This window comes from Diplotaxodon limnothrissa, linkage group LG19 (assembly GCF_057381915.1).
Source record: "Diplotaxodon limnothrissa isolate DT_005_m linkage group LG19, D_limnothrissa_male_GT1.1, whole genome shotgun sequence".
NCBI classification, from domain to species: domain Eukaryota; kingdom Metazoa; phylum Chordata; class Actinopteri; order Cichliformes; family Cichlidae; genus Diplotaxodon; species Diplotaxodon limnothrissa.
The window spans coordinates 9756308-9781190 of record NC_140614.1 but is presented as its reverse complement, the minus strand read 5'-3'; the positions used below and the strand labels follow the sequence as shown (position 1 = coordinate 9781190).

General features: G+C 40.2%; 1 protein-coding gene and 1 pseudogene across 1 annotated transcript; both read right to left on the bottom strand.

Moving 5' to 3' along the window:
- Window positions 1-1064: 1064 nt before the first annotated feature.
- On the bottom strand, window positions 1065-2016 carry LOC146611696 (interferon alpha-inducible protein 27-like protein 2A; the record flags this gene model as incomplete). The annotated part of the gene is made up of 2 exons (XM_085343541.1): window positions 1065-1173; window positions 1788-2016. Coding segments are annotated over 2 exons (336 nt in total), but the record flags the coding sequence as incomplete, so codon positions are not given.
- LOC146611695 (zinc finger MYM-type protein 1-like) lies at window positions 1958-3058 on the bottom strand (annotated as a pseudogene).
- Between the last annotated feature and the right edge of the window lie 21825 nt (window positions 3059-24883).

Here is a 24883-nt window from a genome sequence, read left to right as displayed (position 1 = left end):
CTTGTAGTACCATATCACCCTATTAGAGCGCTCCGCTCTCGCTCTGCAGGCCTACTTGTTGTTCCTAGAGTATTTAAAAGTAGAATGGGAGGGAGAGCCTTCAGTTTTCAGGCCCCTCTTCTGTGGAACCAGCTTCCAGTTTGGATTCGGGAGACAGACACTATCTCTACTTTTAAGATTAGGCTTAAAACTTTCCTTTTTTCTAAAGCATATAGTTAGGGCTGGACCAGGTGACCCTGAATCCTCCCTTTGTTATGCTGCAATAGATGTAGGCTGCCGGGGGATTCCCATGATGCATTGAGTTTTTCCTTTCCAGTCACCTTTCTCACTCACTATGTATTAATAGACCTCTCTGCATTGAATCATATCTGTTATTAACCTCTGTCTCTCTTCCACAGCATGTCTTTATCCTGTCTTCCTTCTCTCACCCCAACCGGTCGCAGCAGATGGCCGCCCCTCCCTGAGCCTGGTTCTGCCGGAGGTTTCTTCCTGTTAAAAGGGAGTTTTTCCTTCCCACTGTCGCCAAAGTGCTTGCTCATAGGGGGTCATATGATTGTTGGGTTTTTCTCTGTATCTATGAAGCGCCTTGAGGCGACTTTTGTTGTGATTTGGCGCTATATAAATAAAATTGAATTGAATTGAATTGAATTGAACTTCAAGCTTTGGTGATCGCTTCATTTCTGCCAGTTATAAAAAGCAAGTATGTCAGCTTTGGGACTCAGATAATAATAATGATCCATGTCTTAGTTTTTTCTGATAACAGATAGATAAATATAATAATAAAATATAAACACAATAATAAAAATAACCAGAACACAACTTTAAAATGCTTTTCATTATTTTTAAGGGCTTTTTTCACAGTTGCACAATTTGAGCGTGTCCATGTGTTTTGTAATAAAACACCACAGTATTACCAGCACTGAGATTTTAACCAAGCTTTACTCAAGCATAACGTTGATATATATATATATATATATATATATATATATATATATATATATATATATATATACATATACACACACATATATATACACATATATTTATTTATTTATTTCTCTTGGTCTCAAATGAAATTAGCCAAAAACGCAACAATTCCTCCAACAATTCCTCCAACAATTCCTCCAACAATACCCAGGACTGCGTTGGCGAGCAAAGACAGACCTGCCATACCTGCAGAGAGAAAACAGGCTTCAGAACACCAGACAGCTGATCGAGCAGTTAGATGAAGTAACTGAGCTGCAGAGAAGAGGGGGAGGCTTTATCCTACGACGGAGTATTAGAGCCACAACAGAAATGTTGTTGATATGGACATTACTGTTTGAACACAAACTGCCACATGCGCTATATCCGCTAAAGAAAATTCCTTATTTAGATGAGTTAGTGAAACAAATTGATCAGCCGTCTTGTGATACAACATTCATCCTCTTTATTGCATGAGGATGTAACCATCGATAACCTCGCATCTGTCCATTACCAGCCGCAGCTTTTTGTACAACCTAACACTTATCACCACACTGTGTTTATGAGCTTAAAGAAAAATCATTTCTTTCATTCTTACTAAAAACAGATTCTGAAGCACAATTTCACAAACTCAGATGATATACAGTAGCAACCGTGGCAGTTTTTCTTCAGACACTTGTAATCTCCACATTTCGACTATATTTTCAAAATGATCGATAAGATTTTTCTTAAATAAATGGTCCTAAAAATGTTATTGTTTGGTGGCTCTTTAAGGTTTACAATAATAAAGATTTTTGAGTAATGGGAAACTTTTTTTTTTTTACCTGCTGACTGTAAAAGAGAAAACAGACTTCCTGCTGCCACTCCTCCTCCACTGGCTATAGCAATTGCAGACATCCAGATTGCAGCGTAGGAGCTTGCTGCTATTCCAGTTGAGGTGAAACCTACAGCCGCCAGGACAATAGGAGCAGAGACCACTGCTACACCTGACAACAGGAAGCTGGTTACTGACCAGGATGCTTCAATGTGAATACATGTATGATATATGTGACTTCACCTATGAGTGTTAGATATAAAAATACATAAATATTTATATATTATCAAGGGCGTAGATTTGGTTGTGGCATTGGTGGGGACGGATAATTCAACCACCAAACCCAGACATGGACTACTGGTGCCCCACACAACAACTCAACGTCCACTATGTGAAGGAGCCAAACACATGCATTCTCCTCTCGTTAACTGAGATAAACTGCTGGCATATTTGTTGTACATCTATACTGTCCAGTATCTCCTGGTGGACATGACATACAGCAGCATTGTTTAATCTCATTTGAGTCATTGTTGACCTTAGCCATGTTTTTAGTCTTCTGAGGGCACTGAAGCTTCTTTCAGCCTCAGCCGAGGATACTGGGATGACTAAAAGCAGCCTGACAAGGCTTTCAACTTGATCAAACAGACCCCTCACCTCCACCGGCATTCCCCTAATGATAGTAGACACTTCTGTACTAGATGTAAAGGTATTTTTGGATCTGAACATGGCTAGCTGAACCTTTAGACTGTCTGTTAATTTCTGGGTAACGATCAATAATGCCATCCACCTCTCCAGTGAGCAGAATTTCCTCCAGTTTCTGCAAGACACCTAGATCTGGCTAGTTGAACCTCTCCTGAAACTGAACATCAACACTGTCCAGCACTTTGTAAAACTCTGCTCTGTAATGCTCTTCAGGTGACTTGGGAGTGTGCTGGCTAGCCCCGCCAGCATATCGTTTTGGTGGCCGTCTCTGGTGAGGAATCTGAATGGGCTCAACACCAAGGGAGTTCACCATTTTCGCTGCTTTGTCAAACATCTGATGGAATCTTTCTTCATTTCTTTTCAACTGTTGAGTGGATGTGACACACTATTGAGCATCTCATTCCTGCAATGGTTGCAGTCAGTTTTTGCAGGGACTTGTTCAGACATTCTAGCTCCTCAGTAACTTCCAATGCCATAAGAAGTCCAAGCACTGTTCTGCCCTTTTCAAACCTCTCATGCATTCCATTTGCCCTAGCACTTGTGCTAGATCCAGCTGCTGCCATCTCCTGTAAACTAGTCAAAATACTGTCATACTGAGACAGCACTGCTTTAATAGCAGTTCCCCTTACAGTCCACCTGGTTGGGCAGAGAGTTCTGAGTGATACTGATGGTCCCTCTGAATCTGCTGCAACTGCTGAAAACATAGCTTTGAATCTTCCAGACTGTTTGCATAATGACCCCAGATCATGTACCCACTCTAAAGCATCACGTAGTACAGAACTAGCCTGACATGCAGCCTGTGTAATTAAGTTCAGGCAGTGAGGCCCACAATGCACGTACAATGCCAGTGGCTGTTGTTTCTTCACTTCTGCCTGAGCACCTGAATAAGCTCCTGACATGTTCACAGCACCATCATAGGTCTGACCTCTTAAACATGACATCGGCAAATTCAGCCTCAAAAGCACATCCACAGCTGTTCTAGCTATCTCTACTCCAGTAGTTCCTGAAACCTCATATAAGCCTACAAAAACCTCATGTGGAACCAGGTCCTCATCCACATATCTAAAACATATGGACTCTTGCTCTCTTCCTGTGATATCTTGAGTACCATCTATGATGATAGAGAACTGCAAGACAGTTAGAGACTGGATAGTTTGTGCAATATTTCTGACAATGCAGTTTCCAAACAACTGCAAAATCTCATTTTGCACTGGTGGAGCGGTATAGTCATGACAACAGATCAGCCAGTCAGAAAGACAGACATCATCTTTGGCGTTATATTTTAAGTGTTGAAAGAGGTTACCATCTTCCTTGCCATGTCCTCGCAGTGCCAAACCCTGTCTGATAAGAAACTGCATTGCACCCACAATGCTTTGTAAGCAGTGTCTGGCATTTTGCTGTTGTTTTGAACAGGCAGTTGATAGTTGTGAATTTATTGGAGCTGCTTCTTGAGCGCTAGCTGTGACTGCATGGTGTTGGGATTGAGAATTTTGATGCCTTTCAAATCTTTCAACAGCATTCTTCCAGTTAGTAAACCCCTTTGATGAGAATGCAGGGTCTGCCTTTTTTGACATAATACTTTTCTGAACAGTATATATTTTCACACAGTAAAAACAAAGAATTCCCTTCACTGCATGGCTATAATGAAGCCATGGATACTCTTTGTACCACCTCTCTTGAAAACGGAGGACCCTACTGGACAATGTTTGAACTGGGATGCATTTAGGGTTTGGCTGGTTTGGCTTATTGTCCAAAATATCTTCACTTGTACTCTGTTCTTCATTGTTGTGACCTTCACTGCCACTCTCCCTGTTGCTCTCCCTGTTGCTTGCTACAGGTGTACTGGTTTCCTTAGAAATAGACCACATCATACAATTAGCTATACTGTAACACTGGTCATATGACAATACATAGCTTATGTAACTTCATGAGAACAGAGAACCACTTATTGTAGATAGATTACAGTGGATATAAAAAGTCGACACACACATGTTCAAATGCCATTTTTTTGTCATTTAAAAAAATGACAGCAAGTCAAATAATTTCACAACTTTCGCCACCTTTAATGTGGCCTATAAGGAGGAACTTGATCTTTCAGCACAGAAATTACCCAAAGCACACATCCAGAACAACAACAGAATGGCTTCACCAGAATAAAACTGAGGTTTTGGAAGAGACCAGAAAGAGTCCAGCCCTGAATCCCATCCGACATCTGTCGGGTGATCTGAAGAGGGCTGTGCACAGGAGATGTCCTCACAATCTGTCTGATTTGGAGGTTTATTTGCAACGAAGAGTGAGCAAATATTGCCACATCAAGATGTGCCATGCTGATAGGTTGCTACCCAAAAAGACTGATTAGTGTGATAAAAGGCAAAGGTGCCGCAAACAAGTATTAGTTTAAGGGTGTGCATATTTGTGCAACCAGGTTATTTTAACTTTTTTATTTTATTGTTCCCCCCTTTAAAGGTTTGTTTGTTTTTCAGGTGCATTGTCACATAAAGGTGAAAGAAGTTTTGGAACTATTTGACTTGCTGTCATTTTTTTACATGACAAAAACCTGGCATTTGAACATGGGTGTGTAGATTTTTTTATAGCCACTGTACATGTGTTTTATCCTCAGATTAAAATTGTTATTATGTGCTTGATGTGCCTCACCTTTGGCCCTGGCTCTTCCCCTCTGACTGTACTAGGACATATTACCACCTGATAAAAATAACACATGGATTCATGCCATATAAAAAATGAGACATGTCAATTCAGATTCTTTGTCAAATATACACTAATGAATGAATTTACATCAGCAGCCTAACAACTGTCATGACAATACTAGTTAATCTATAGCACCAAATCATCAGTCAGTCACCTGTGACCTCGCCTCTTCACTTCTGTCCGAGCTACAACATGGCAGAGCTGCCTCTGTCACCTGATAAACAACAGTGAGACATTCCAAATACATGCAGTCACACATGTGCTTCAAATACAGTCATGAACCACCAGGTCATCATCCAATTCCACCTGTGATCTTGCATCACCATTGCTCTCTGAGCTTTGTGTTTTTTCTTCTGTCACCTGACAAATAGGACATACATGACAATAAGAATAAAATGTGGAGCTGCTTCAGTGTTTCTGTCAATTTGTGCAGATCTTGACTCATCAGTAATGTTTGTAGGCTGAGTGCGTTTTTACAACAATTTGTGCAAACTGCACTACAAGGTGGAATATTTGCAAAATCATGACTACCTCATGATATTTTGTCTCAAAAATTAACCCTATGAATATGTCAGTGCCATTAGGATGAAATTATTGTGTCACCAACATTTTAACGTTAGACATATACGTTTAACTGCCTCTGTAAACTAATATCCTGGCTGCTCGAGGCTGCCGTTTTCTCTGACAGTGTCAATCAAAATTAGAAATGCTGCTCTGAGACTGAAAGAACTAATAGTGCTGCATGTTGTGCAGTTAGTTTCCAAAACACGTTATTCGTGGTTACATACAATTTTAGACTGATGTGGGCCAAAGCCTAGCATAGCCTGTAACGTTATTATGACGGACACATTTTATGAGTGAACTTGACTTTAAGTGACTTACAGGTTTCTTTGAAAAATACTTTCGTATATCGAGGTTCTTCCTTTTTGCTGCCGGTGTTCCAGATCTACTGGCGTTTAGATCAACTGGCGTTGGTCGAACAGATGTGTGGCAGTCTTGCGTTTCAGTAGCTCCTACCGACAAACCAGCAAAAAAACGCCAAATGTGTCATCTGTGACACTTGTGAGGTTATCTCAAACACACTCCGTCAGTCTTGATGCTGTTGAACAACAAAATGTTTAAAAATGTGGCGAGTTTACCTGGTGATATCCTCATGCGCGACGCGATCGCGAAAACAGCAAACAAGTAACACCACGCCGTTGTTGTTCACAGGACAGCAAGAGTAAACGATCGGGAGACTCTTGTCGTCGTTATCGTTCCCCTCGCACGGTTTATTTCTCCGAATTCAGCGTTTTTGCTTCACAACTACAGCGTGCAGTTTACTTTGTGCACTAACATGGAGTCGAGTCAACCAGCGCCACCTCTGGCCAAGTGCCACAGCCTACAGCCAGATCAACCTGTGACACACATCTGCACCACGTTTGAATCAGTGTCATGCACATTTGTACCTTTCAATTGTGTCTGTTTGTGCGTCATGCAAATAAACCTTTGAAATGAATGAAATGATATCATGTATTTATTATCAGCCTACATTTGTACAAAATGCCAAATGACATACACATAAGAATCACCATCCTGATATCAATACTTTTGCCCATACGAAAAATGTCGTGAACACACTAATATTTCACCAGTGTTGTAACATCACATGTCGTTAGCGTAGTCTGTCTGTGTCTTCCCTCTGCAAACAAACATGTTAGAGTTGGTTGTGATATACAGTCTGCATAAGTGTGGTCAATCTAATAAACATTTATAAGGAGATGGCAGTTACTGTGAATGTACAGCAGTTACACAGTGATTAGTAATAAACAGTCAGACAATGACCCTGACAATCTCATTCAATCTTGCAGATTGCACCTTCTGTGGAAAGTGGTACCACACGGTGTGTGTGGACTTCCCCTGTGCAGAAGGCGACTACAAATGTTGTGGGTGCTAAATAAACAGAAACAAATGATCCCTGTTGTCTTTGCTTACTGATTGTTTTCAGTGTTGACAATCCACATTGCTGGCATTGCATCTTTCAACATGTTTGTGGGTAGATTTGGATGTACCAGGGGTAAGTGCAGCCACTCAGCCTCTACTCAATGTGATCATAGCAGCAGGTGCAGATGTGTCACAAGTTAATCTAGTAGTGGCCTATGGTCATGTGTTAGTGGTGGGAACAGTCATATCCACTCACTCTCACTGGCTGTTTATTACTAATCACTGTGTAACTGCTGTGAATTCACAGTAACTGCCGTCTCCTTACAAATCTTCATTAGATTAACCACACTTATACAGACTGTATATAACTCCAGCCATGTTGATGAATTGCCTATATTGGCTGGAAATATTCATTTTCAGGGAAAAGACACAGACAGACGATGCTTACAGGATGTGATGTGACAACACTAATGAAATATTGATGTGTCATATTTGTCCAAGGTGTATTTCATTGTTATGGAAAAAGAGAATATTAAAAAGCATGGCGCAGTTTAAAAAGCGGTTTAAGGATATGGTTTTTACAGGGTACAGGGAAAAGGTAGAGATTTGATAGGGTGTTCTTGTCTAATATTTTCATGTGTGTGCGCATGCACGGGTTTGTTGGTATGGGTATATATGTATGTGTATATGTATGTATATGTATGTATGTATGTATGTGTATATATATATATATATGTGTATATGTATATATGTATATGTGTATATATATGTTTATGTATATATGTGTGTATGTGTGTGTGTATGTATGTGTATATATATATATATATGTGTGTGTATGTATATATGTATGTGTGTGTATGTGTATGTATATATATATATATATATATATATATAAATATATATATATAAAATTGTAGGTTGTGTATCCTTCAGGTGTTAATAGGGTTATTGAAAATGTGTATATGTGTGTATATACGTAGGTATGGATAGATAGAAACATATATGTGTATATATTAAAAAAAAAAAAAAAAAAATTACACATAACATATAATGTAATTACAAGGAGGTATTTCTGTAGTCTATTGATACTAGATAGTGGAAAAGGGGTGGGATTAAATAAGCTTATGCTTCTTCCTGCTCCTTTTTGAACATGGACGTTATTTGGAGTTGTGGTTGCTCGTTTTCCTTTTGTTTGCTTTGTTCATTTGTCTCTTTTAATTCTATTTTTTTTTATACTTTTTCAACATGTTCAAAATAAAGATTCAATCAATCAATCAATCAAAATCATGATGACCAATTGGAGTGGTGATTTCTATGACTTTGTGTATATAATTTGGAATTTTGTACAAATGTAGGCCAATAAGGAATATATGATATCATTTCATTCTTTCCAAAGGTTTATTTGCATGACGCACAAACAGACACAATTGAAAGGTACAAATGTGCATGACACGAATTCAAACGTGGTGCAGATGTGTCACAGGTTGATCTGGCTGTAGGCTGTGGCACTTGGCCAGAGGTGGCGCTGGTTGACTCGACTCCATGTTAGTGCACAAAGTAAACTGCACGCTGTAGTTGTGAAGCAAAAACGCTGAATTCGGAGAAATAAACCGTGCGAGGGGAACGATAACGACGACAAGAGTCTCCCAATCGTTTACTCTTGCTGTCCCGTGAACAACAACGGCGTGGTGTTACTTGTTTGCTGTTTTCGCGATCGCGTCGCGCATGAGGATATCACCAGGTAAACTCGCCACATTTTTAAACATTTTGTTGTTCAACAGCATCAAGACTGACGGAGTGTGTTTGAGATAACCTCACAAGTGTCACAGATGACACATTTGGCGTTTTTTTGCTGGTTTGTCGGTAGGAGCTACTGAAACGCAAGACTGACACACATCTGTTCGACCAACGCCAGTTGATCTAAACGCCAGTAGATCTGGAACACCGCCCTCCTCTCCTCCTTGCAGGTCCTCCCAGCGCAAGCTTACTGCTGCTAAAACTAAACAACAGAGTTCCCTGACAGGCACAGCCAATCACATTGGCCATATTTGTCACACGAGGTAGAGAACGTAATTTCTGTGTTGCCAACTTAGCGACTTTGTCGCTATATTTAGCGAGTTTTCAGACCCTCTTAGCGACTTTTTTTTCTAAAAAGCGACTAGCGACAAATCTGGTGACTTTTTCTGGTGTTATTGGAGACTTATTTATGACGACTTTTTGACGTGAAAACGCGTATCGCTCTTACTCTCAACAAGCATCCGTGCAGCCTTGGGCACCTCACCCGTGCCAAAGCGCTCACAGGCGGAGGATAGTCCTCCCCCAGCTGCTATCAGGGTAGGAGATGTTCACACCTGTGCGTCCAAACGGCAAATGAATCGCGCATGAGCGAAGCCGCTGCTCCCGCACTGACTGTAACGCAGTCAGTTCTTCCTTTACTGTTATGCTGTTTTGTGGATCAAAAGGTTTAAAACTACTTATAAACAAACACACACACATAAAGTAACTCCACCAGAGTGCTAATTTCGGGGCACTTTTGCTGGTCAAGGCCCGGATAAAGGAGCAGGGTTGGAATTATGACATTAAAAAACAATAATTGCTAAAAGAAATTTAATTTGTAGTTCTAAATAAATTCTAACTGCATTTAGGACCTTTTTTACTCACTTTATGTCTCTTCCACGATGATGTTTCTCTCTCCAACAGCGTAGGTTACATTTACATTAGCATGACCAATTATGCAAATTGGGCGATGGCGTCATTTGGCGACTTCTAGCGACTTTTAGGACAACCAATAGCGAGTTTCCTTACTGAGGAGTTGGCAACACTGCGTAATTTAACTCTTTCTGCACCGCTGGGTGAATGAGACGTTGAATGATCGTTTTCTTTCTTTCTATCGGGTTTGTTTTTCTTTACTCGAAGAGATCAAATTATTGGTGGGGACAATTCAATAATCGCTGGATATTGGTGGGGACGTGTCCCTTCCGTCCATGCCAAATCTACGCCCTTGTATATTATATATTTTTACCTGCCCCGACTGCGAATGCTACCACTGTCACTGAAACACAAGAAAGAAAACAAAACTTACCACAGCTCAACTGGAAATATTTAGACATTTTCTGTGACGGTAGAATCATGAGCTTATATTATGTAGAGATGATTTGAAAAAGGTAGCTGTACTCACACAGAATCATTATTCCACTCAGGATGAGGAGCTTAAAACTGAACGGTGTCTTAAACAGAAGAGTGAGGATCAGCTGTTATTTCTTGGAAAATGAAACTGAATGGGCGTCACTGGGTCTGTGAAGTAAATAAACTTCCTTTAGTCGTCATAGAAAAAGTGATTGTGAGGTTGGATCTCAGCAGGGCCGTGCAGAGAGGTTTAAAGGGGCAGGTGCTCAAAGTTAAAAAGGGGCACATTGAACCAGGCTGAATAACAACAACACACATTCATCAAGAATCTAATATGGGCAACAAGGCAAAGCAAACGTAGCCGATGTTTTACCTGATGGGTACAATGTTGCTGTTGAGGGGTTGCTGTGGATAGTGCTGGAGGGCAGGGCTGTGTTGATCTGAGACTGTAGACAGTAAAAAGTCCATAGGAGAGATGGTAGCTGATTAAACAAGTGTCATGAGATAATAACAAAATGCAAAGATTGGTGACAGTACTTGGAACCATAAGGCAACAAAAAACTGTGAGAAATAATTTAGGCTCTGCCTGTGAATCACTCTTTGCTTCTCTTCTTCCTTCCCATCATTTCATATATCACTCTCCACTTGCTGTCTATCTGAGAACAAGGCACAACTTGTTATTGCAATAAACTATAATCTAATTATCCACACCTAACAACTCTTGCACTTAATCTATAATAAAATGATGACAGAAAAATGTTATAGCACTGCCATTAGTAGCCTCACACAGCTCCTACTGTTTCCTCCTCATGTCCTTATCAGGCATGTCTGGACAATGTTATATCATGAGTAATAATTTTGAAAAATCCATATACATAAAACACACACATGCACGCACAGTGACATTTTAGACCTTCTTCGGAATACTGTATATACTATGGGCATCACTGTGCTGATCCAGAATCCTTACATTATTATCATTACTAGAGCTACAATAATAAAGCAATGAGGAGGGGGAAGTAATAAATATGAAGTAATTTCATTATGATGATTCCATTTGTTTCACTATCCACTCTGTGCAGGGGCAAAGCTTATTACATTTTTAAACTGTAGAGATACAATAATTTCACTGCTGTAAAAGCAAAATTTTGTCTTATTTAAAATATAAATCTAATATAATCTGCTTCTTGGGGCGATCGTGGCTCAAGAGTTGGGAGTTTGCCTTGTAATCGGAAGGTTGCCGGTTCGAGCCCCAGCTTGGACAGTCTTGGTCGTTGTGTCCTTGGGCAAGACACTTCACCCGTTGCCTACTGGTGGTCAGAGGGCCCGGTGGCGCCAGTGTCCGGCAGCCTCGCCTCTGTCAGTGCGCCCCAGGGTGGCTGTGGCTATAATGTAGCTGCCATCACCTGTGTATGGATGGGTGAATGACTGAATGTAGTGTAAAGCGCTTTGGGGTCCTTAGGGACTAAGTAAAGCGCTATACAAATACAGGCCATTTACCACTTAATGTATTTTCTTTAAAATACAGCGTGTGTTTTTTAAAATATTATAATTATAATAATGCATAATTATGTGGACATGCATATTAGATCGTTTTTAGTGAAATATAATCCCTCCAGAAAGGCAGGAAAAGCTCTGTAACTTACATTAAAACTAAATATGTTCACTAAAACGGTGACAGAGCTACAGACCCATGACAGCCTTACACAGGTAGCCAGCAGCTATGACCAGCACTACCTGTGCAGTTAATAAAAGGACAGGTAATGTTTGTCACGCTGTTGCACACACAGTACGCTCATTTGTTTCAGTTCGTCAGTTGCAACAAGACAGCTTACCAACGTGTACGTAATAAGCTAATACTCCTGGGTGCTATACACTACAGTGTACGCTGTACACCTACTTACTGGTTTTGTCGCATCAGTCTGTGTCTCTGAGTTAACTTGTGTTTCTCCTACAGCTCCGGACCGCAACAAATGCGCGTGCTCTTTGTGAGCTCGTTCCCGGCTCGTAACCAGCGCGTTCTGCTGTCAAGGGCGATCATTGGTTAAATGTGATCATGTGACTGATGCAAGCCAGATCCTTTCATTTAGCAAAACTGTGATTACAAGTTAAATATTATTGTTGAGGGGCACAGACAGGACTCCGCACGCACACACACATTAAAAAAAACAACAACTTTTTTTTAAAAAGTTGCCTCAACAAAAGGGCACTTTGGGCACCCATCAGGAAAGGGGCGGGTGCTCAAGCCCCTCTAGCCCCCCCCTCTGCACGTGCCTGGACACTACAGAGTTTCCAATCTTTACAAATAACAAATGACCTAAGACAAGTTGATTTTTTTTTCAGGTTTCTTCAAATGCGGGATTATTTTAACAAACATTGCAATATCTCAAACCCAAACTCGGTTGAGTGAGGAATTTCTAAGATAGTTAAATTAGCATATGTTGGTTCTCTGAGAAAGGCAATCTCCAAAATGTGCTTCTACAGGCAAGGAAGGATACTACCCAAAATATTAAGACCAAATGGGAACTGGAATCAGGGATGGGTATAACAAAGGAGAACTAAGAGAGGATTTGTAATTTTCATTGGTACTCAACAAGTTCCCTATCTTGGAGAGACCACTGTTGGAAGAATATTATTAGATTTTTCAAAACCCATCATCAAACTAGATATAAAAATGGGACAGCAGAATGCTGGAGAAGACGTGGATCAGAAGAGGCACATCCTTACCATATCTTTTGGGATTGCCCTAATTAAAAAAATACTGGCCGGGAGTTCATAAACCTCTGTGTGAGGTCTTTAAGATAAAATCTGATATTAATTTTGTAAATTTGTACTTGGGCCTGGTTGCTGGCTCGGTCCGGGGAGGGGACACAAAGCTTTTACAAGCGCTATTAGCGGCCAGCAAAAAAAGTGGCTAAATCCAACTCCACCAACACTTGAGGATTGGTTTAATGTGGTTTTTGAAATATTTAAAATGGAAAAATTGACATTCTCCTTAAAAATTCGAAAAGATAAATTCTACAAAATATGAAATAAATGGATTAGCTTTGTGTCCCCCATACACTGTCAAGCCACCGAGTTCATTTTTTGTTATCTCAATGTAGAACAAAAGGACTAAGAAAAAAATCTTTATTTTCTTTTTGACTAAATAATATCAGTGCACTTTATTGTAAGTCCTTTTTCAATAAAAAAAAAAATTAAAAAAAGGAAAGACCTCGCTTCAACTTTACGGTTGGGAAGGAAATTGATTTATCAATTATAAATAATAGCTTAGTGTGGTGTATGGTGTATAGGCTGAGTGGGATTTAGTTTTTCCTGTTTGATGGATTTCAGTTTCTGATATTCAAGAAATGCATTCTTGCTGCTTTCATATTTTGATACAAGTTATCTCAATGAAAAACTTTCCATCCTTTATATCATATTCTAGATTTTTTTAAAAATCAGTTTCTTGTGCCACAATGAAAAACCAGATATTCCACAAAAACCATTTGCTAGGATTAGATTTGTCTAAATGCTGAAAGTTATTTTGATTGGTTAGAATTTGAGTGTACAGCTTTTTTTATAGATTCAGTTCTATCAGACAAACATCCAGAAATATCCAGGAGTAAACCTCAATTAAAGGAGGGTCTTTAATGCGAAACCTTTTGCTCACCATCAATTCATTCTTGTTTACAGGCCTGAAAGAACTCATCACTGTCTCATCTGGGAGGGAAGATCAACTTGTGAGTTACAGAGAAACTGTACTCACCTGTACCTGTCTGATGAATCAGGGTTTGAGGTTCAGGAAGCAGTAAATGAAGGTAAATGTGTTAAATGTAATGTGGGCAACAAAACAGCCTCAGGACAAGAAAGTAATAAGTTCTAATAGTGACCAGTAAAAAACCACCACACTCACTGAAAATTGAGTACACAAGGTTTATTTTTCTCTGAAACAGACTAGTCACTTAAGACATATTTCTGGCCTGCAATCCAAGGCCCAAAGCCACCACAGTCAAAGTTATTAGCCTGGTTACAAACAACAAAGGAAAAGGTGGTCACTGAGAAGAACAAGCAGTCAAGAACATATTAATCTTACATCTTCCTGAGAAAGGCTTTTCAACCACCTTGATAGGTCTTGCATTAATAGGGAGTGTGTTTCCATGCCACATCCTGGGAATTCAACTCTCAAGCTCTTCCTCTCCAGGTCTTGAACAGTTTCTTCTGGTCAGTTACTTCCTAAATACAGAGGAGATTTTTACTCTTTAAACTCCCATAATATGCAGGTTCAGCACACCAACAGTTCCCAAGTTCCCAATTTCAACTGGATCAATTTTCTCTCCCCTTTCTAGAGAATATAAGGCATTAACTCACCCACTTCAATTTATATCAATATTCAAACTAAATATGCTGCTGGTCATTGACCGGTAATATTGTTTTGACAGACACCCATGTGTCGTGATAACTCGAGAAGGTGAAGTAGGATTTTGAAATTGATACCAAGGGTGTATCTACTTAGATGCTGCGGGGTAGCAGTAGCAGCCACCAATAGTTTTGGCTTTTTTTTTTTTTTTTCATTATCTTGGGCTCCCAGTAATCATGTAATATGATGATGATAATCTGTGAGCTGACATTAAAATATCCAGTCTTCCTTTTAACTTAAACCAAAAGAGAGAAAAACTAAAGAGATGCCAGTTATGTTCAGTTCTGACTGCACCCTGTCATCCATATTTAAAAACTTGTACACAAAACCATGTCTTGTCTTTATAACCGTGTATTGAACACAGTTAGCTGTACTAATAATACTCACAAGGTTTAAAGCTTTGCACCATAATATATAATTTTAATATAAATGTATCAAAATGAAAATAATGAAAACACAACACAATGATTAAAAACAATCTTGAGAGAATAACAAGACTTTCAGTTTTTTCATAAAGCAAATATATGAATTCCTTATGATTTTCAGCTGATGAAACTCGCCAATCATCCCACTGCTGCTCCAGCACCAGCCAGAGCAGCACCAGCAGTAGCTGACAGACCAGCTGCACTTGCAGCACTATTACACAAAGACGCAGAGAAATACTTATACTTTGTGCATAATACGTAAATATTACCTCAGTCCTGCTGATATCACAGTGTACTGTATTATTATCAGAAGGCATAGCATACATTTTCACTGCTATGCAGATGACACCCAACTTTATCTATCCATGAAGCCAGATAACACACACCAATTATTTAAACTGCAGGAATTTACTAAAGACATACAGACCAGGATGACGTCTAATCCTCTGCTTCTTAATCCAGATAAAACTGAGGTTATTGTACTCGACCCTGAAAATCTTAGAAATGTGGTATCTAACCAGATCCTTACTCTGGATGGCATTACCTTGGCCTCCAGTAACACTGTGAGGAACCTTGGAGTCATTTTTGACCAGGATATGTCCTTCAACGCACATATTAAACAAATATGTAGGACTGCTTTCTTCAATTTGCAGTACATGTCTACAATTAGAAATATCCTGTCTCAGAGTGAAGCTGAAAACTAGTTCATGCATTTATTACTTCCAGGCTGGACTACTGTAATTCATTATTATGAGGATGTCCTAAAAACTCCCTGAAAAGCCTTCAGTTAATCCAGAATGCTGCAGCAAGACAGGGACTAGAAAGGGAGAGCAGATTAATCCTGTTTTGGCTTCCCTTCATTGGCTTCCTGTTAAATCCAGAATTGAATTCAAAATCCTGCTCCTCACATACAAGGTCTTAAATAATCATCTTATCTTAATGACCTTATAGTACCACATCACCCCATTTGAGCACTTCATTCTTGCGCTGCAGGCCTACTTGTTGTTCCTAGAGTATTTAAAGGTAGAATTGGAGGGAGAGCCTTCAGTTTTCAGGCCCCTCTTCTATAGAATCTGCTTCCCGTTTGGATTCGGGAGAATGACACTATGCATTGAGTATTTCTTCTTATGTCACCTTTCTCACTCACTATGTGTTCAAAGACCTCTCTGCACTGAATCACACTTGTTATTAATCTCTGGCTCTCTGCCACAGCATGTTTTTTATCCTGTCTTCCTTCTGTCTCCCCAAGCAGTCGCAGCAGATGGCCCCGCCCCTCCCAGAGCCTGGTTCTGCCAGAAGTTTCTTCCTGTTAAAAGGGAGTTTTTCCTTCCCACTGTTACCAAAGTGCTTGCTCATAGGGATTGTGGGGTGTTGTTCTGTATGTATTATTGCAGGGTCTACCTTAAAATAAGGTGACTGTTGTTGTGATTTGGCGCTGCAGCTTCCAGAAGAGCCAACGCGTTCTCACTCCCAACTCGTCAAACGTGTGACGCATGGTCAGGCTCCCTCTGCTTCACTTATCAACGCGCAGGGTACCCCTCTCCCGTCGAGAATTGACGTGCAGGGTCCTCTCATTGAATACTATAGAGCTCCCTAAACGTTGCTTATTGACGACAAGAGATTGCCGCGGAAGAGCCTGTTGTCGGTATATTTATACATTTCCAAAATCACATTGTAGTGACGTATACAGAAAACAATCAATTATATAATGTAAGCAACTACCTGAGAAACAGCAGATACAGCAGAGAAATTAATTATAGGCTATTACTTTTGTATCATTTATTGCATTTATGGAGGGAGTGGTGTATGCTGGGTAATGGCACAGCTTGGGTGACTTTATTCACCCGCTTCGGCTGTTATCAGTACATACAATGGGCGTTATTAGCACAAATCAGTCCCATAGATATGGGCCATCTCCTGCTAGATTGTTCAGAAGGTTGTTCTCATCCATCCAGATGGAGGATCACTAACAGGAGCGTGGAAGACTCCAGAATCCACTCTGGCTGGAATCCGGTGGATACAGCAGTGTTTACAGGTAAGACCATTTAAACGGACAGCATTTATACACTGTTAAAAAAAATTCCGTTATAAAACGGAAAAAGTGCTGGTAATTAATTACCAGCACTTTTTCCGTTATTGTACGGGCACTTCCGTAAACCTTAAAACGGATATTTCTGTAGATTTACCCGAGTTTTTCTGTACCATTGACAGACATTTCAGTCAAACCTAAAATGGAAAATTCCGTATTTTCCATAAATTTCGGCGTTATTGCACAGACAATTCCGTAAACCCTATAACAGATACAGTGGGGCAAAAAAGTATTTAGTCAGCCACCGATTGTGCAAGTTCCCCCACTTAAAATGATGACAGAGGTCAGTAATTTGCACCAGAGGTACACTTCAACTGTGAGAGACAGAATGTGAAAAAAAATCCATGAATTCACATGGTAGGATTTGTAAAGAATTTATTCGTAAATTAGGGTGGAAAATAAGTATTTGGTCACCTCAAACAAGGAAAATCTCTGGCTCTCACAGACCTGTAACGTCTTCTGTAAGAAGCTTTTCTGTCCCCCACTCGTTACCTGTATGAATGGCACCTGTTTGAACTCATCATCTGTATAAAAGACACCTGTCCACAGCCTCAAACAGTCAGACTCCAAACTCCGCCATGGCCAAGACCAAAGAGCTTTCGAAGGACACCAGGAAAAGTATTGTAGACCTGCACCAGACTGGGAAGAGTGAATCTACAATAGGCAAGCAGCTTGGTGTGAAAAAATCAACTGTGGGAGCAATCATCAGAAAATGGAAGACATACAAGACCACTGATAATCTCCCTCGATCTGGGGCTCCACGCAAGATCTCATCCCGTGGGGTCAAAATGATCATGAGAACGGTGAGCAAAGATCCCAGAACCACACGGGGGGACCTGGTGAATGACCTGCAGAGAGCTGGGACCAAAGTAACAAAGGTCACCATCAGTAACACACTACAACGGCAGGGAATCAAATCCCGCAGTGCCAGACGTGTTCCGCTGCTGAAGCCAGTGCATGTCCAGGCCCGTCTGAAGTTTGCCAGAGAGCACATGGATGATACAGCAGAGGATTGGGAGAATGTCATGTGGTCAGATGAAACCAAAGTAGAACTTTTTGGTATAAACTCAACTCGTCGTGTTTGGAGGAAGAAGAATACTGAGTTGCATCCCAAGAACACCATACCTACTGTGAAGCATGGGGGTGGAAACATCATGCTATGGGGCTGTTTTTCTGCCAAGGGGACAGGACGACTGATCCGTGTTAAGGACAGAATGAATGGGGCCATGTATCGTGAGATTTTGAGCCAAAACCTCCTTCCATCAGTGAGAACTTTGAAGATGAAACGAGGCTGGGTCTTCCAACATGACAATGATCCAAAACACACCGCCCGGGCAACAAAGGAGTGGCTCCGTAAGAAGCATTTGAAAGTCCTGGAGTGGCCTAGCCAGTCTCCAGACCTCAACCCCATAGAAAATCTGTGGCGGGAGTTGAAAGTCCGTGTTGCTCGGCGACAGCCCCAAAACATCACTGCTCTCGAGAAGATCTGCATGGAGGAATGGGCCAAAATACCAGCTACTGTGTGTGCAAACCTGGTAAAGACCTATAGTAAACGTTTGACCTCTGTTATTGCCAACAAAGGTTATGTTACAAAGTATTGAGTTGTATTTTTGTTATTGACCAAATACTTATTTTCCACCCTGATTTACGAATAAATTCTTTACAAATCCTACCATGTGGATTCATGGATTTTTATTTCACATTCTGTCTCTCACAGTTGAAGTGTACCTCTGGTGCAAATTACTGACCTCTGTCATCATTTTAGGTGGGGGAACTTGCACAATCGGTGGCTGACTAAATACTTTTTTGCCCCACTGTATATCAGCACGAGACATTCTTACATAGAAGAGACATTAAAGTCTCTGACTCAGTGAAGCATTATTGGTCCCGTCTGTTTGGATAAATATAGTAAGTTGATGTTTGTCCATTTATTGACACATTTTCTTAAGTGCTTATCCAGTTCAGGATCACAGTGGAGCTGCAGCTGGATATGTTCAGTAAATAAACCTTACAAAAGTTAACAATAAACCTGCATCCCTGTATGTTGTTGTCCACAGGATGAGAAAATCAAACTGGAAAACTGTGGAACATGTTAATAAATGTTTGTGTGTTTATGCCTGTGTCTTTCACAGGAGGCGCTGGAAGGTTTCCCTAATAGTTCCTGGTGAATCAAAGCAGAACCATAAAGGTTGCTGGACTGCATGATGGCCTTACCCCTGAGCCGTCATCCTGTTAAAGGAGGAACCAGTTAGAAGCTGTTTTCAAAGTAGCTGAGCAGATTTCATCTCAAGTAAGCAATTAACTGTTTGTTCGTTTGTTCTGCCACTTAAAGAGCATTTAAGGACGTCTTTTGAGTGTCCAGTTGAATTAATTCTACTGGCTCTCATGGTCATTTGTTATTATAGTCATATTTTTCATGTTCATCCAGCTATTTAGTAAATTCTATCTATTTAGTAATATCCGTCAGCTATAAAATGTAATATAAATATAAAAATATCTAAATATCTCCTGTCCTTTATGTTTTAATGATGTAAGTCTGTTTACATTAGCATTCCTCACATATCAATGAGATGCTGTACAGTACAATCCTACTGACACAGCAGAGGGATAACGACGGCTATTCAACATCGTTACACGACACATTCGAGCTGCATGACACAGACAAAGTGACTAAATCATCTTTTTGTGGTTTATTGTCTTCAAACCAGCAGACAAAGCTGATGGCAGAAGATGTCGGAGAAGAACTTCAGGCCGTGGACTGAAAAGGTATTTTTTTCTTGTTATCAAAGACATTTGGAGTGGCAGCTTCTACAACTGGTTGTGCTAAAGTAAAGCTTACAGTCTAAGAAATCACAGTGTTGATATTCAGCACAAAGAGAAAAGCTCACTTGTTTGAATTTATTTACAATCATAGTTTTATAAATTCTGACTGTAAACAGCTTTTACAGCTTTGATATTGTTTGACACTCGATATCAGGTTTAATTTAAAGGTTTCTGTGTCCCAATGAGCCATTTACACTGACCAGTGTTTCACTTTAACTGTAACACATTCATTATTTAGATCCAGCAGAGAAATAACTGAATGTAAAAAATGGCAGCCCTCAGGCAGGTTTATAGAGATACATGCATGCATTATGAAATTTATGTATCCCAGATAATTGTTATTCATCTAGTCATGGCAGACCTACCTCTTCCTCCCAAGTTAACTGCAACCCAAAAGAACTAGTGGGGCTATTTACACACTCACAACCAGTGTGGGGTAAAAAGAGCCACCAAAAAGCTGTCAGCCACAGATGTGCTAGAAGAGTTAGAAACTCTACTTATGGAGAAACTTTCTAAGTCTAACAGGGGACAGGTACTCCTGCCCAAATAACATGATATAACCCTACATACAGCCCAGCCATAAAGTGAACCAAGTCATTTAGTTAAAGACAGCATGGGACCAAATGTAACCAGCCTGCACCAACCTCACATTTCTTCCTCCTGAATTAAATGAATGAAGGGATGAAAGTTAAATGACTACAAACCTAAAGCCACTAGTTCCCACACTGGAGCTCCCTGACACTGTGTGTTAACCGTATTTAGCTTGTATCAACAGTTGTAACAGGCTTAGCCACCTGAGACACTGCATTGAATGATTGTTCCTGTCTTAATGATTTCAGCTGACTGGTTTCAGCTCAGATGTTCTGCTTTTTCCTTTCAGTAGATCAAAGCAGCTCGTGCTCCTTCTGCTTCCAATTTAGAAGAAGAAGAAGAAGGCGAAGGCTTCAGCGAAGTGCCGTTCATGGTCTCAGTGAACAGTCACGGTCACACACTGCATGTGGTTTTAAAAGCAACATGTCTGTTCACCACAACAATGGAGATGTGTAATATTAGTGCAGCTACGGTTTGTTCTTGAACATCACTTCTGTTTTCTACTTTGATCACTTAGACCAAAAAAGTGTTGTTTTCAGATTCTTTCTTTTAAATCTATAAACCACCTGTTCATTTTTTTATTACAATTAGTTTCACATGAATGTTAGTGTTTCCTTTATGATCTTTTAATGCTTACACTACACTGTACATGTCTACATTAGAGACATTTCTGTTTCCTGTTTCTGTTGACTCAGAGTTGTGAAATGTTCTTTTATTTGATGCACAATATGAAGTTCATAATTTTCTTACAAATAAAACTCTAATGACAAACATGAACAGCTGTGCTTATTTCTGAGACATGAGTTTTTGAATGTGTTCATATTCAGACAGTGTGCATCTGTCTGCTGAAACTGTAATGGTGAACCTGAGGTGATGGTCAACAGAAGGCAAACATATATCAATATAAAACAATATTGAAGTAATGTCTTTACCCTCTGCAGCGTGTGCACGCAATCACCTTATTCACTGTAGTAAACGTGCACCGCTAGCTCACGTGACTGACTGTCTCCATGGTTACATCGCAGAGGTGTGGACTCGAGTCACATGACTTGGACTCGAGTCAGACTCGAGTCATTAATTTTATGACTTTAGACTTGACTTGAAAAAATGTTCTAAGACTTGTGACTTGACTTGGACTTTTACACCAATGACTTGGGACTTGAATTGGACTTGAACCGGTTTACTTGAAAAGACTTGATATTTTACCCCAAATATAAAATTTAACATGCATATTATATGGAGATTGAAAATGTGACGTCATTCACGGGTAGAACCGCAAAGGATTCTGGGAACTCGTGGCAAGCGGTACTAGCGCACGCAGGCTTTCAATTGAAATCAGTTATACAGCGATAAAAAGAAACACAAAAATGTCAAGAAGCTGTTGTATTATTAACTGCAATAGCCGGTCGCATGACAGCCACGGGAAGCCGACGGGTAAAGAGATCGGTTGTTATCGGATTACGTCGTTGAAGAGAAATTGTTCGAGCCATGTTTCCGAAGTAACAAAGAGGCGACTGGATTGCAGCCATTCAAAGATCAAATATAACGTCCTAGAACACTCCAGCTCACAGGTTAGTCTGCTCCAAGCATTTACACAAAGGTCAGTCTGCTGTTGTAGTTAATGCGTCATTTTTCTTAACATAATTGGTGATATAGGTTACAAGCAAGTCTGGCGCTGGACAGAAATTGTCGCGCTATGCTCCTTTATTTTGTGCGTTTACCATCAGAAGAAGCAGAACAATGAATCATCAGCATCCCGCAGAAGAACACAGCAAGCAACAACTCTAACAATAAAGACGTGCTGGAGCCAAAAGACGCAGATAGCGAGTTTTAAACGATAACGCACAGGACCAAAGGGGGAGGTCGGTCAATTTGTTCTTTATCTTTTTGTAGTCAACGATAGACTGTGAGGTATTAAAAAAATCATTTATTGATAGTAATTATTTATTTGTTCATGTAAAAAAAACAAAAATCAAACAAAAATCAAACCTGATAAAACCTTTTCCCCCTGTGAGCGTTTCATCAAAATCACATTTAGCTTTGAGCTAAAATAGCAACGCTCCCCCACGGGCAGCTGAATCGGTGCAAAACATTAGCGCTCACACATTTATCCACATTGATCTTGTGTGTGTGTTTCTGTTTGAGGTATCCTCTGCTTTGTTATATAACAGCAGATAGAAGGAATGTCTTTATGAAGAAATTATGAAAGGCAGGTGTGAGCAGGAGGTTTAGCTTCTTTTATGGATAGCTCATTTAGGTTTGAATAATCTCTTAATGTTGTGAATCCATGTCGTTCGATAGCTCAGCCAGTTTAAATCTTAGCGTTGAGTCGATAGGGTTTATTTTTGTAACATTTCTGAAATTAGCTACCTCTCGTTTGTTCATTTCTTTGGGGAAAAAAATCCCTCCAGGGTATATCATCATTGTGTTTATATATATTTTTATATAGGTCTCAATGTATTGGACTTTGATGCTGTTTAATCTTGTGTTAGTACCAGCAACAGCTTCATTTCTGTGTACTAAAAAAAGAAAACACCACATCTGAACTGACTGTGCGCACCATTATCACCTCAAAGAGAAGCTTCATTCCACAATGTAGCCGGTTTATCAGCGCAGTTTTCCAAATGGGCTGAAGCATGCACAGTCAGATACAGTATCTCCGTTTCCCCTCCGACGCTCAGATAAGACTCGGCCCCGGCTGAGGTTCGCTCTTCTTCCTTTGCACCGCTTCCACGAGATATTCACCAGCAACTTGCGTCTTCTGTGACTGGAAATTTTGGAGGAAAGTGCTCTTGTTGCAAAGATCGCGGGCCGTGGGCGTGAGGACTCGAGCCTTTCAGACACACCGGAAAAGGTCAGGCATGGACAGCTTAACGACAGATGACCGCAAAACAGCAGGTTTTATCAAGCGTGTACTGGTGATTCAAAACCGGTGCCTAGTACTGAAAGGGCTTTTTTTTTCTTTTTCGTTTTTTCCTGTTACTTGCAGCTGTGGTCTTCTCATTTCACCCCTCGTGCATGGGTTCAGGAGCTGCAGGCTCGGCCTCCCGGAGGGAGAGGAAAAAAAAGGGTCTGTCTGATGTAACGGAAAAGAAACCGCAACAGTGTGCGCTACTTTCTGCTCCCTCGAGAGGAGTTCAGCAACAAAGCACTTCGTCTGAACTCCTGTGTCTAATCCTGCTCTGCAGACTGTGCCTTTCTTTCTCTCAGACTAAACACAAAGGCATTACCCCAAAGATAGCTAGAATTTCAGGTTGTTCAATAAAGGAGTTCTCCTGAGCATCCACTGGAGACTACACCGTTTCTGTTTCCTCGTCTGTATTCTTGTGAAACTGGAAGGGAAAAGAAAAGCCCTGCTGGATGACCTGTTACAAATGTAAAGAGAAAAAATATTTGTGGCCTAATTGGAACCATACGAGTGGTGTAGGTGCAGTTTACAGAAGTAGACTGCACTCAGCATCACCTTTTGTTGCATGTGTAATAGGTACATTTGTGGGTTTAGGGTCTTCTTCATGTGGCTGCAGCACACTGTATACAATGTAAAGCAATGCACCACAGACTGTGTGTGATATCTGGTGTCATCAGCACCGTGTGATAGACTACGGGGTAATGCAAGGTGTTAATATGACTTCTTATGTTTTTATATTTACTTGTTTTATTGATAAAGGAACTTTTCATATACCTGTTGCTTTTTTTTTTAGATTACTAACCGTCTCCATTGAATGTTTTCCTTACTATTTATTTCAAATTAAAAGCCTTTTGGGGATAGCACAGTGTCATCAATCTTTGTATTGTACCAATTGTCAGAGTGACTAATAAAAAGGTACAACTCTTCAGTCTGGCTCGGGGTTTTCTTTAATTTATCGGAGAAGTCGAGACATTTCGTGGCGTTGGCCGCTTTGCTTTATATTTATATAAATTTAACATTGCAGTTTCAGACAAATCCCAACATTAGAATTAATAATACTGCTATTTTGCTACCATTTTCTTGTCTTCTTGCCATGCAACCAAAGTGAAATCCTCAGGTTAATGTTAGAGGACTTATTAGGTGTTGCCCTAAATTAAAAATTCAGTGAAAGAAGCCAGAAAAAGAAACAATTCTATGCATTTTAAGTTTTCTATCACTTTCTCTTGGTGCTGAGGAGACATTCAGAGTTTATAACAATTTTTAAAAAAAGCACATGTGAGTCTGCAAATCTCTCCACTGCAGGAGCCCAACACAAGTCCCGTGCACAACTATTATAATGACCACTAGATGGTGCTGTTGCATTTGAAGGTGCATGCACCTGAGAGTTCATCAATGTCTTAACACCCACGGG